Source organism: Peromyscus eremicus, chromosome 3, assembly GCF_949786415.1.
Source record: "Peromyscus eremicus chromosome 3, PerEre_H2_v1, whole genome shotgun sequence".
Lineage (NCBI taxonomy): Eukaryota > Metazoa > Chordata > Mammalia > Rodentia > Cricetidae > Peromyscus > Peromyscus eremicus.
In genome coordinates, this window is record NC_081418.1 from 34,912,074 (window position 1) to 34,925,127 (window position 13,054).

At 39.9% G+C, this 13,054-nt stretch overlaps 1 protein-coding gene across 1 annotated transcript in view; it reads left to right on the forward strand.

Moving 5' to 3' along the window:
- Ptprz1 (protein tyrosine phosphatase receptor type Z1) overlaps positions 1-13,054 on the forward strand; it is a 99,847-nt gene that overhangs the window by 82,375 nt on the left and 4,418 nt on the right. The window contains exons 22-26 of the mRNA XM_059256463.1: positions 1,883-2,029; positions 6,953-7,046; positions 7,567-7,640; positions 8,878-9,006; positions 10,321-10,467. Coding sequence (XP_059112446.1) covers positions 1,883-2,029; positions 6,953-7,046; positions 7,567-7,640; positions 8,878-9,006; positions 10,321-10,467 — 591 coding nt within the window. The remainder of the gene's footprint in view (positions 1-1,882; positions 2,030-6,952; positions 7,047-7,566; positions 7,641-8,877; positions 9,007-10,320; positions 10,468-13,054) is intronic.

The following is a 13,054-nucleotide window of genomic DNA, read 5'->3' on the forward strand; positions in this document are numbered from 1 at the left end:
GTTTTGGATTCTGGTGGCTGCATGTATCGTTCCTTGATCATGGGAGCCTTATTCTAATCTCTCCTTCTGTCTTCTCGTGGCTATCTTCCCTCTGTGTCTAAATTCCCTCTTCTAATATGAATGCCAGTCACCACTCTATGGCAGCTGACCTGGAAGAAGCTAATTATATCTGTAGTGCCCTTATTTACATAAGTAGGACTATATTCAGAGGTATTCCTGTGTTGAGCTTCAATTTATCTTTCAGGGAAATACAATTCAACCTAGAACACCAACTTACAAATAAGTCGTGGATAGGCCAGCTAAATTCTGCCTGTTTTGTGACAAATTGAGGACTTTCAGATGACACCAGATGTGGTAACGTTTCAGAATCCATAGAACATCAACATCCACCCATGCTAGCAAACACCTCAAGCTGCTCAACACAAGCAATGAATGGATTCAGTTTCTTGTGTTAAAAACACATGATCATAAGACGGGGCAGAGTTTACAGATCTGTGTGTTATTCTTTCCTGTTTTCAAATAAAAATGATAGTAGATTGAAAGCTGTGATACTAGCTTAAGAATATTCAGAAATATGTGGCTAGTCTGAGACAAAAAGACAAACCAAAACCAAATTCCATCCTTGAGATGTGTTTGTCAGATAGGACCAGAGAAAAGTCTTACTAGTGAAATATAAGAGACTCTGACTACAAACCAGACAAGCTTGAACCTGATTGTTCCAGGTTGTTCTCTATCACAGTGACAAAACACTGACCAAAACCAGCTTAGGGAGGAAAGGGTTCATTTTGGTTTACAGGTTACAGTCCCCCATCCAGGGAAGACAGGACAGGAACTGAAGCAGAGACTCTGAAAGACTCTCGATTCCCCTGGTTTCCACAGTTACCTTTCTTATACAGCCAAGACCTACCGGCCCTGGGATGGCATCACCCACAGTGGGGTGGGGTGGCACCTCCCACATCTATTAACAATCAAGAAAATGCCCCCCACAGACACACCCACAGGCTGGTCTGAGGGCTGCCATTCCTTGACTGAGAGTTCCTCTTCCCAGGACTATCTAAGTTTGTATTGAAAAATGACAGCATACCTAGCCAGAAAACCCACTCTGCTCCTGTGTGACAGGCTTCCAGGAGAGTAAGCACTAGAGCATGTAGCTTAAGTTTTCCTGCCTGGCCCACAGTCAGGGCAAATCTCTTTCACCTGCCAGTCCCACAGCCTCTCAGACCCGACCAAGTAAACACAGAGACTTATGTTGCTTTCAAACTGTATGGCCGTGGCAGGCTTCTTGCTAACTGTTCTTATAGCTTAAATTAATCCATTTCCTTTAATCTATACCTTGCCACATGGCTCGTGGCTTACCGGCATCTTCACAAGCTGTTTCTCATCGTGGCGGCTGGCAGTGTCTCTCTGACTCAGCCTTCCACTTCCCAGCTTTATTCTCCTTCTTGCCCCGCCTATACTTCCTGCCTAGCCAACGGCCAATCAGTGTTTTATTGATTAATTAGCAACACATTTGCCATACATCCCACAGCAAGAGCAAGTCCGCCAGAAGCTCTGGAGTCAGGGGAGTGCTCCTCATGGGAAACGGTGAGGTTCAAGACTGTGGGAAGGCAGAGGACTATGCTTTACCCTTGCAAGTCTTCTGTCCTCCTCTCCACCAAGGTCAACATGAGACCGACAGAAGAGGACTAAGAAGAGGGGCTTTCTGTCTGGGCCACCTCCTTCCCGGTCTGCTTGCCTGCCAGGCCTCATTAGCAATCTCTGGCAGGACCTCTCATAATCCTTTTGTTGAACTCTAGCTTTCTGTCAAAGGAAGTTTCTACTTTTATACCTAGATACCTACAGAAAATATAAAGCCATGTTCCTCTCACCATTGTTTTCTCAGGAGCAGTATGTCTTCATTCATGACACACTAGTGGAGGCCATACTCAGTAAAGAAACAGAAGTGCCGGAAAGCCACATTCATTCCTACGTTAATACACTCCTCATACCTGGACCAACAGGCAAGATGAAATTAGAGAAACAATTCCAGGTGAGTTTGCTTGCTTAAATGCCTCTTGGGTGTCACTACAGAACTGAACGCCACTGTAATTCCTCATTTGACTAGACAAGGCCATGCGGAGGAATCGCGAGTGTTGCTAGAATAATGGCTTTTGTTTGAATCACCCTTGTTCTTTACAATAGGTTACAGTGCCACGAGATAGATTTTAAAGAGACACTTAATTCTGAGCAGCAAGAGGAAAAGCTGTCAGAAACCCTGGACTAACTTTGATAAATGCAGATGTGACCCAGGGAAGAAGGACACAGCATCACAGAATGAACAGACAGGACTTAGAACACCAACTGGATAAGTGCTCTTTTGGCTTTGAAAAAACTAGACCACTTCAGCACAAGTGCAGAGGCTCGGGCTGTTCCTGCTACTCTTTGAAACAGCCCGTGCCTCGCTCGAAACCCTCAGACTAGAGTAGGCCACCTACCTACAATAGCTTCCTCAACCCCAGTTTATCCCACTCACCTGTCTCAAGTCAGAAAACCAGGGAGGGAGGGAGGCATGCTTTGTTTGTTCCCATATTTCCAAAACACTAGCTATGAGACTTTCAGAAATAACTTACAAAGATTTCAGAAAGTGGGTGTTAGCAGACCTGCATCTTGTACCAGAGAAGGTTCAGGCTCAGACTGGGAATGCGGGCTGCAGTTTCTCTGCACATAACCCCCATGTTATCTTCAAACTTCTCAGGGTTTCAGGAGAAACAGGGATAATTTCTAAGGAAAGACTATCTGGGGAGAACTGAAATAACCCAGGGAAAGAAGCATTAGCTTGAGATCTTTTCTCCTTGCTCTTTGCCTAGCCTACAACATAGTGTGCTAATCATCAGCCCCCCCCCCCCACCTCTACCTTCTTGGAACTGCCCTTTTGTGTTTCTGGAATGCAAAAGAAGGATTGGGGTGACTGCTGATCTTAGAACTTCTTTTCAGAAAGATGCCATGTCTTGCTCAGCAGGCCTGTGTGGGTCACAAAGGGATGCTTTGGAGAAAGTATGCAATCTGGGTTCTAAAAATAATAAAGAAACGTAAAGCATGAAAATTAGCTTGCAAGCATACCTTTTGCAGAGATAAAAGGCCATCTCACTATCCTAATTTTAAAGTCATATCACCTGTTGTCAATATAATCTCATTTAAATATGATTAACCCACTACATGGTCACATAAGAGAATTGATATGGCTTAAGATGAATAATCAAGGATTGAAATAGAAATACAACAACTTAAATAGTCAACTCAAAAGAAGGATTTGACTTTCTTCTTCCTGGTCACAATATAAGCATGAAAACACAGGCATAAAGGTATACTGTCCTATTAAAAAGAGTATTCATTCAAGTTCATACAACAAAAATTTTCCTTGAAACAAATTGCATGTCTATTCCATAAATATTTACCAGATGCCTACTAGATGCCAGCCTTCAGTGTTTAGTACTGAACTATAAATTCACGGGCTGGGGCAATGGCTCAGATGGTAAAGTCCTTGCTGCATGAACTTGAGAGTATGTACTCGGATCCCCAGCCCCATGGAAAAAACTTCACGCTGGTGATGCAGTGCCTATAATCCCAGCCCACGGAAGTGGGTAGCGGCACACCTCTGGGGCTTGCTGTCTCATCTGTCTAACTGAACCAGTGAGTGCCAAGTTCAGTTAGAGATTACAGGGAGAAAAATATTAATTGGAAAACAACTGAAAAAGATACCTGGTGTCAACCTCCAGCCTCTACACACACACACACACACACACACACACACACACACACACACACACATATACACACACACACACACACACACACACACACACACACACACACACACAAATAAATAAATAAATAATAGATAGATAGATAGATAGATAGATAGATAGATAGATAAATATGCATTTAAAAAAACAGTAAAGGCAGAGCTGGAGAGATGGCTCAACAGTTAGGAGATTTGAACTGCTCTAACAGAGGGCCCATGTTCTGTTCACAGCACCCACACTGGGCAGCTCATAAACTGCCTGTGACTCCAGCATTAGGGATTCCACCATCCTCTTCTGAACTTTTCTACCTGAGTTCAGCACATAATCACACACAGACATGCACATAATTAATTAAAGTATGTCTTTTAAAAATTAAAAGAGCACACTAAACTCTCACTCTCATGGTGCCTGCATCCTAATGAGAGATACAGATAAGAAAATAGACACACAGAACTGCGGGAAGGGCCACTGTGGAAGAAAACGATTCTATAGGTGCACAGGTGAGAATACAACTTAGGGAATAAGTGTTTGCATCCAGAAGAGACTTATTTAATTTATAGGATGCTACATTTGGAAAGGAGAAAAGGCAAATATAACTGCTCAGATTCTGTTAACTGGGAGGAAGTGATATCATTCCCTGTGATTGAGAATTCAAGAGAGAAGGTGCATGTTTGCAGGATGTGGTGGAAGACAAGATGGTCAGATCACTTCTATGTCTACATAACTTTGAAGTCCTAGAGGCATATTAGCAAGACTTCCATCATTAAATGAAATGACTGAGGTACAGGGCTCTACAAACAAAAAGTTTACTTGGATTTGTGAGTCTGTGGATACGTGGTGCAAGCAGTCACATCTGGTGAGGGCCTTCTTGCTAAATGGCAAAGTCTCAAGTTCCTCAGAATATCATGTGGCAACATGTGTGTGTGTGTGTGTGTGTGTGTGTGTGTGTGTGTGTGTGTAACTCTCTGCCTCTTATAAAGCTAGTAGGATTCATTCACAGGAGCTCTTACCTAAAGACTTAATGTAGTCCTACTCACCTCCCCAAATCTACCTCTACACACCATAGTTGACCTCAGTTTTCACACTCTCAATACCTCACAGTAGAGATTAAATTTGAACACATGAAGCCTTGAGGAACACAGTCAAACCATCAAAGAGCATGTTTCAGTTAACATGTAGTAGACAAGTCAATACTACATCTAAATGGTAAGAGAGATGAAGTCTGGAGGAAAAGACTGGACCAGCTTTGGAGATGATTATTTGAAGCCTTGGACCCGGGTCACTAAAAATGAGGTGTCTAAGAAGGTTTGGGAGAAGATATGGAGATATAGCTCAGTGCTAGAGCTCTTGCCTAGCATGCACCATGCCCTAGGCTCAAACCCCAGTACTTTAAAAAAAAAAAAGGCAGGGATGATGGGAATTAAGAAGGGAAAATGGAGGGCATGAGAGAATAAAAGGTAGTGAGAGATGAAAGAATCCAAAGAAAGTACGGTTTCAAGAGGAGAAAACTCAACAGAGATGGTAAATGCTAATAACGGAGGAATTCCTCTGGGAAAGTCAAGGAGGCTTAGCCATGGGACACTGATGACCACTGCAAAAGCTGTGGCAGAGAAGTGGTGCACTGAAGCCAGATAACAGAGTCACAAACCAAATAAAAGGACACAGCGAAAAGCAGGCGAGAGGAAGGGGAGGGCGTTGGAGGAAGGACAATTAGAGCAGAGTATATTGACGTATGCGTATGAAAATGTTCTGAAGTTAGAATGCCCATGTCTGTACACACCAAGCTTTAAAAATAAACTTTATAAACCGACTGGATTTGAGGAAGTATAGAGAATAGTCACACAGCTCTTTTTAAAAAGTGGCTTTCTGAAGTTCATAGAGATGTCTCAGGAGTTAAGATTGATTGCTTCTCTTCTAGAGTACCTAAGTTCAGGTCTCAACACCCATATCAAGTGGCTCTCAATGATTATAACTCCAGCTCCAAGGAATATGACATCATTTGCTGGTCTTTTATGGGCTCCTGAACACATTTGGCCTGCACACAGAGATATCCACACACATACACATACATATACACATACGTGAATAAAAAATAATATCTTTTTAAAACTTGGCTCTGAAAGAAATAAGGAAGATAGTTAATAGGAAATACAAGCTTAGAGGGTAGGACAGTCTTTATGTTGCTTATTTTTTATTTTGATTATGTTTTAATAAAGAGATGTATAAGCTTCTTTTAAAACTAAGGTAAGAGAGAAAATTGGAATCTGCAAGGATCCTTTGTAAGTACAAAGAAGTAGGATGAGAACACAGGTTATGAACAGGAAGACTTCAGTGGCTTGCAGAACAGATGTACTTGGAAATGAATGTACAGCCTTCAAGGCTGACAGCTGAGAGCAAACACTAGGAGCACAGACAGGTCTGTCCTTGATGCAGGGAGGGAAAGTATTCACAGACTAAGTAGGAACATGCTGGGTGTGATGGCTCACACCTGGGATGGCTCATGCCTGGAATCTCAGCACTCAAGATGCTGAGGCATAAGGATTGTCACAAATTCAACATCAGCCAGAGTTGAGCCTCTGTTTTAAAAAACGAAAAGGGGGGATGGAACATGATTAATATTTAGAAATATTTTCTAAACTTAAATAAAAACATACTGTAAGTGGGGAAAGACTTTACCAGATTTTTAGAAACAAAAATTTCCAAACATTGGAAAAAAATCTAGGTGGAAACTGACCCATCTATTTTATGGAACACATAAATGTTTGGTACCAAGATAGTGTGTGTATAAAACATTTATAGGGCAGTGTCAATAAAACAGTATTTAAAGTTTCAGTGACTGAAAACCAACAGTATAGCTTTTAGCATCCTGATAAAGTAGTCTGTAGGATTCATTCCAAAAATTAAATAACTATTTAACACTAGTGAGAGTAAGTAGAGAAAATGGAGGCCACAGGGCCACAAAGGAAGCCGTCAGGAACATTCTCCCAAGATCAAAGGTCTTGAAATACAGCCTAGATACTTCTGGACTTCACTAAAAAGGGGCTTCCTTCATGCCCTAGGAAACAAGTGTTTACATCGTCATTCTTTTGTTGAGGTGTGTCAGTGTGTGTCTGGGTATCGGGGTGAAGTGCGCGAAATGACCTGCACTTGTCCTTGCCTTCCTCGCTCAGCTTCTGAGTCAGTCAAATATTCTTCAGAGTGACTACTCTACAGCCCTGAAGCAGTGCAACCGAGAGAAGAATAGAACGTCCTCCATCATCCCTGGTGAGTCACACTGAATCTTGCAAAATCAACTTGGGTTTTTACTTCCATGATAAAAGACTTGCATGTCTACCAGTAATGGTTATGTATACTAAATAATGTTATGTCAATTGACATATTGTTCTAATTATACCCGAAACGTGATTGTTTAAAATGACTCAAATCCTTGGAGTCTTATCAAGAATGCAAAACTTGACTTTAAGAATTAGTTAAACAGCCGGGCGGTGGTGGCGCACGCCTTTAATCCCAGCACTTGGGAGGCAGAGCCAGGCGGATCTCTGTGAGTTCGAGGCCAGCCTGGGCTACCAAGTGAGTTCCAGGAAAGGCGCAAAGCTACACAGAGAAACTCTGTCTCGAAAAACCAAAAAAAAAAAAAAAAAAAAAAAGAATTAGTTAAACAATTAGTTTAACCATCAAAGGCATTCATTAAGAAATGCAATTAAACTTTGCCTTTAGGAGTTGATGGGGGGGGGGGTTCATTGCAGTGAGCACGTTTGTTTACTTGGAATGTTCTGTGTTCCAGTGGAAAGATCAAGGGTGGGCATTTCCTCCCTGAGTGGAGAAGGCACAGACTACATCAATGCATCCTATATCATGGTAAGTCAGAAACATTATGGGAAAGCCTTCCACCAGCCTGTTACCAGAATTAACAGCAGAGTGGGCCCCCTGATGCAGCAACAGTGCCTGTAGGCCATCAGTACAATATACAATACAATAACTTTGGCACACAGTCATTAGTGGCCAGAGGAATACCAGCATACCTTGATGTTTTCATGTGTGCTAGAACTGAAGAAATCTCAATCAAAACTAATAAAGAAGCACAGGGTCTCAAGCTCAGCATTCAGAGCTAATGAGTGAATATAAATCATACGTTTTCATTCACCAGGGCACAGATCTGGGGCAGGGGCAGGACACATCAGCTTCAACAAAGACCGAATTCACTAAAATTAGCACCCCCGGTTTTCAGCACCCCTCTTCCCTATGGACTGGGCTCACTTGAGCTGTTGGGTTTCTACAATTAGGTTGTCTGCTGAGGGGATGAGTGCTTTGGTGGCCTTTGCATGCCCTTTATTAACATCTCGGGATGGTCAACCACACAACTCGGTTTCAAAGGAAAGAGTCCCACTCTTAATTCTCAAACCATTATTCTAGTTAGCCAGCAAAGAAATGACTGAAGAATATGCCTGTGGGAAAGAAGGAGATGCGTGTGGTTATGACTGTCTAACACACACCCCATTTCAAAGGAGTCCATGGGAGTAGTAAAAGACCACACTACTAGAGAAGGGTTTTTAGTTCAGTAAACAGCGTGGACATCATTTGATCCATCACTTTCTAAGCTTCATAAATACAATCAGAAAGGAGCCTTCCTGATCCCTCTCATAGGGGAGGCAGCCAAGGAGCCAGGACATGGAAGGTGACCTGGGGTGAAGAGGTGTGAGATTTAGTATTCTGAAGCCAAGGGCCTGTGGACAATAAGGGTTATAAACTCCGCCATGGATTTCCACTCTAAGTAGTGCAAGAGACAAATTCATAAGCCATTTTGGTACTTCTACCACCTAGAAGTCACAGCACTTCTTAAGATAAACTTGTCCACAATGCTTAATTTTACCCAAGTTTAATCAACTCTAAAATGAGGATTATAGTTTTTATTTTGTAGATTCCTTCATAGAAAGAAAATTGTACCTAGCATATAGACAGTGCCCAGCAGACGCTGGTTGTAATACAATATCATTTCAACACCCCATCTACAATTAAATACACTACTTTAACATCAAACATGTTTCTCTGCCTGGTCCTATGTTGGGGCTCTTTTATCTTGTCTTTGGTTTTGTAGGGTTATTACCAGAGCAATGAATTCATTATCACCCAGCACCCGCTTCTGCACACCATTAAGGACTTCTGGAGAATGATATGGGATCATAATGCCCAGCTGGTGGTTATGATTCCAGATGGTCAAAACATGGTAGGTCTCTTTTGGTTCATTTCTTATAAGGAAAACATAATATTGCAATAGCCGGAAGCCTGTCATACAAACGCAAAAAGTAATCTTATTTCAACCTAATAGACTACCGTCACTGGAGTCATGCTTTGGTGGACTCAATTGGTTACACAGTTCCATTGAATCAAAGTAATGAATGAGAGCTATTAATGAAGTAGATTAAAGTTGCAAAATGCATTTGTAACACTCTTTATGTAACTCAAGATTGCAACCACAAATGACACAAGTCAATACTCTTCTATTTGCATTTTTAAGATAAAATACATAACACTGTGTTGAAAATTCCATCTAAGTCTCTCATTTTTTATTTTATTATTTTGTTTACAATTCCATGAAGGCATAGTTGAAGAAGTAGTTATAGTCTCTTAATAATATCAACCAAGGCTGTTACATGTAGTTTTGGTAGTATGAGTCTTTTTATGAAGGAGAGGGAGATTTAGGAAACTTAATTTATTCTTTGAGTGTTTCATACATGTAAACAGTGAAATAGGATCCTACTCACCCCCAACTCCTCCTGGGTTTTCCTAGCATACACCTCTCCCAACTTGATGTGATTTTGTTGTTGTTGTAGTTGTTGTTTGTTTTCAAGAACTCACTACACTTGCTGTTGACCATATAAGCCTGGATATGTCACTATCCACTGGAACAGGGGCATCCTACCAGTGCCATGCCCCCAAAGAAGAATGAATCTTCCTCCCTGAGCTGCTGTCGCCCACCTGTTGCTCCTCAGCTAGACTGGTGCTCCATGAGCTCCTCTCCTGTCCATGCTGGAAAACTTCATTTTTAAAGAATATAAACTTGTAAAGGAAAGACCTCTTCAGAGCCAGAATATTAGTAACACATCCACTCTTCTTTGTCTGTTTGTAAAGCCTAAACAGTTAGTCAACATTAATATTAACTTGGGCATTGCATATACACTTGACTCCCATATTCAGTTAATGTATCTAAAGTCACAGAGATTCCACATCATGCTAGAAACTGACGAGCTCTTGTTTTACCAGTCCTCCTCAGTTGTCAGTTATAGCATCAACAGGCTTACCAGTGCTTCTGGCGAGCCAAGAGCACAAAATGCCATGACGATAGTTTGGGTTGTGTGATGTTTTATTTTATACATAAATCCAATCTGAATTAAGATATCAAGAACATTTTAATAGTAAATTTTGTTATTCAAAGAAATATTTGATTTCCAAATTTCTATGCCAGCCAATTGATCTTATTTCACAATCAGGGCATTGAGCTAGTTTATGAAAATCTATACCCTTCCTTGGTCTCTTTCAGGCAGAGGATGAATTTGTTTACTGGCCAAATAAAGATGAACCCATAAATTGTGAAAGCTTCAAAGTCACTCTTATGTCTGAAGAACACAAATGTCTATCTAATGAGGAAAAGCTGATAGTTCAAGACTTCATCTTAGAAGCGACACAGGTACAGAAACAGGTTATTAAAGGATGGACGTCTCTCCTGCTCATGTGTGAGACACGCTAACTTGGGAATCTTTTGTAGAAATGGAAAGGATTCTGATTTCTTATAATTGAGACAATTCCAGAGCAAATCAATATTCCTTTACTGTTTTAACTTCAAAAATCTTAACAGAATCATCAAACTATTAATCTTTACTAAACTATACAATTCTTAACTTCTGTGTACCGAGAAAAGCAGATTTCTCTTTTACTCCAAACTGATTGCTGACAGAACTTAGGCTGAAAATTTTTTTTAATGTAATTCTAATTTTTTTTCCTTTGAGATTTATTTTTATTTTCTGGAAATTGGTGTTTTATCTGTTTATGTCTGTGCACCACATGTATGCAGAGCCCATGGAGGCCAGAAGAGGGCATCAGATCCCCTAGAACGGGAACTTCAGATGGTTGTGAGCCATCCTGTGGGTGCTAGAAACTGTCCTCTGGAAGAGTTGCTAGTGCTTTTAACTGCTGACCCATCCAGGTCCTAATTCTAATTCTTATGTTTTAAAATCAACACTTCCCTTGTCATACCTTTCTCCCATAGGTCTCCATAGTTAGTAAGAAGGTTTATTTCAAGAAAATACTCATTAGAAACCCTGTGTCTTGTCATACTGATTATTCTGATCACCCCCATTGCCTACCTCAGCTTTAGGAAATACAGCTTTTTTTCCTAGTATTATACACACTAAACAATAAGCATTCATGATTGATTCCAGTTCAGTGCATCTCAAGTATGTAAAACAAATATCATTGATACCCCAATCTCTAGAAAGCCAGCCCAGGAATGAGAGGTTTTTCTGAAGCAATGATCAGGAAGGCAAGATTTCATCCACTCCATTTATAGCTACTGTCTCCTAAATGTCATAGTACTTGAGGTTGGTAAAGAGGTAAAAGTTTATGTTGTATGGACCAGACTCATTTCAAGATCCAGAAAGTTTGTCAAATGACTAAAGTCAAAATCTGGGAATCTGTTATTTATTTGTTTATTTATTTACTTACTTATTTATTTATTTACTTATTTATTTATAAAGACTATTTTTAATGTAGTAAGTATTATAGAATAAAATAATATTAATAAGCTGTATATAACATATTAAAGTGATATACTAAATTATTCATTGGCTGCTGAGTTCAGTAAAGGAACATAACTTTGACCTTTAAGATCTTTCATGCTCCTATTCATCCATACTGTTCTCCCTTCAGATATAATAGCCTCTGCCCAAATTCTCTTGATTTACTTCATAATTTCACTTTTTATCTCTGTTTTCTTTAAGGTTGTGTTGTTTTGACTTTATATTTTGACCTTTACATAAATTATGTATATTTTTCAAATATTTGCTACTTTGCCTCATTTTAATGTTGATGACATTTATTTCACATAATTGGGTATAAGTCAAATCTGTTTGCTTCTGCTATTAACATATTCTATCTTATATTTAGGCCACTACTCGTTTGAAGTTGGTTTTGTTTTCTTTTTGATTCATTCATTTTGTTTTATTCATATTTTTGCTATTATAAGTAGTACCTGACCAAATGTTTTCACACATGAAAATTTTTCCTGGATGCACCTAGGAATCCCTTATGGGTCATTAAGAATCAGCACTTTCAACTTTTCAGTGTTGTGATTATTTTAAAAGTGGTCCTACTGAGCTGCCCTCCCATTTAGAGAGCCCATGAAAAATCTGGAATCTCCTCATCTCTGCTTGTGTGGGGGATGAAATGACATTTTTTTGCTCCATTAATTTGAATTTTCCTTAAATGAAGGTGAATATCTTTCCAAAAATGTATTGGCCATTGCACTGATAATTCATTTCTAGTGACAAGTCCTCATGGATTTTGCCCAAGTTTCCACTAGAGCCTTAACAATTGACTTGTTTACTTATGTGGGATCTTTGTGTAGTCTAGTTATTAATCCCTTTCCAGGTACACATGTTGCAAATATCCTTTCATGCAATTTTAAAGTTTTTATTTTTTATGTAAATGAAGGTTTACAAGCCTATTTCATGTGGATTTTATTACCTCCCCCATTTTGTTATAAATAATCTATCATTTAACATTCAATGTTAAAAAAAGAAATTCTGTTGGGGGCCGAGGATGCTGTTCAGTGGCAGAGTGGACGTTTAGCATAGGAGCATCCCTGTTCTGTTCTTTGCACCAAACATACTGAAAACAACAAAATATGTCTGAAATCAAGACACCCTTACTTGCTAAATGTTCTACATTTTACCTTTACTTTTTATATTTTTATATTGTGCACGTCAGGAGTGCACTCTAATTCTTTTCCATGTGATATTGTTGTCCTCATGTCCCAGTGCTCACAAATCAACAGTGTCAGCTCAGTCACACATCTAGTGTGTATGGACTTGTTCCTAGCATGGCCACTTCTTTCCAATGGGCTCCTTGTCAGTCTCTCTGCTAACCCGGGGATGCCTTCATGTTAGCTTATAATAATTCCTATCGGGTGAGCCAATACCCTGTCTTGATTTTGTTGTTGTTGTTGTTGTTAATAGCATTTGGGTTGTTTGGGAAGTTTACATTTATTACATAAAATT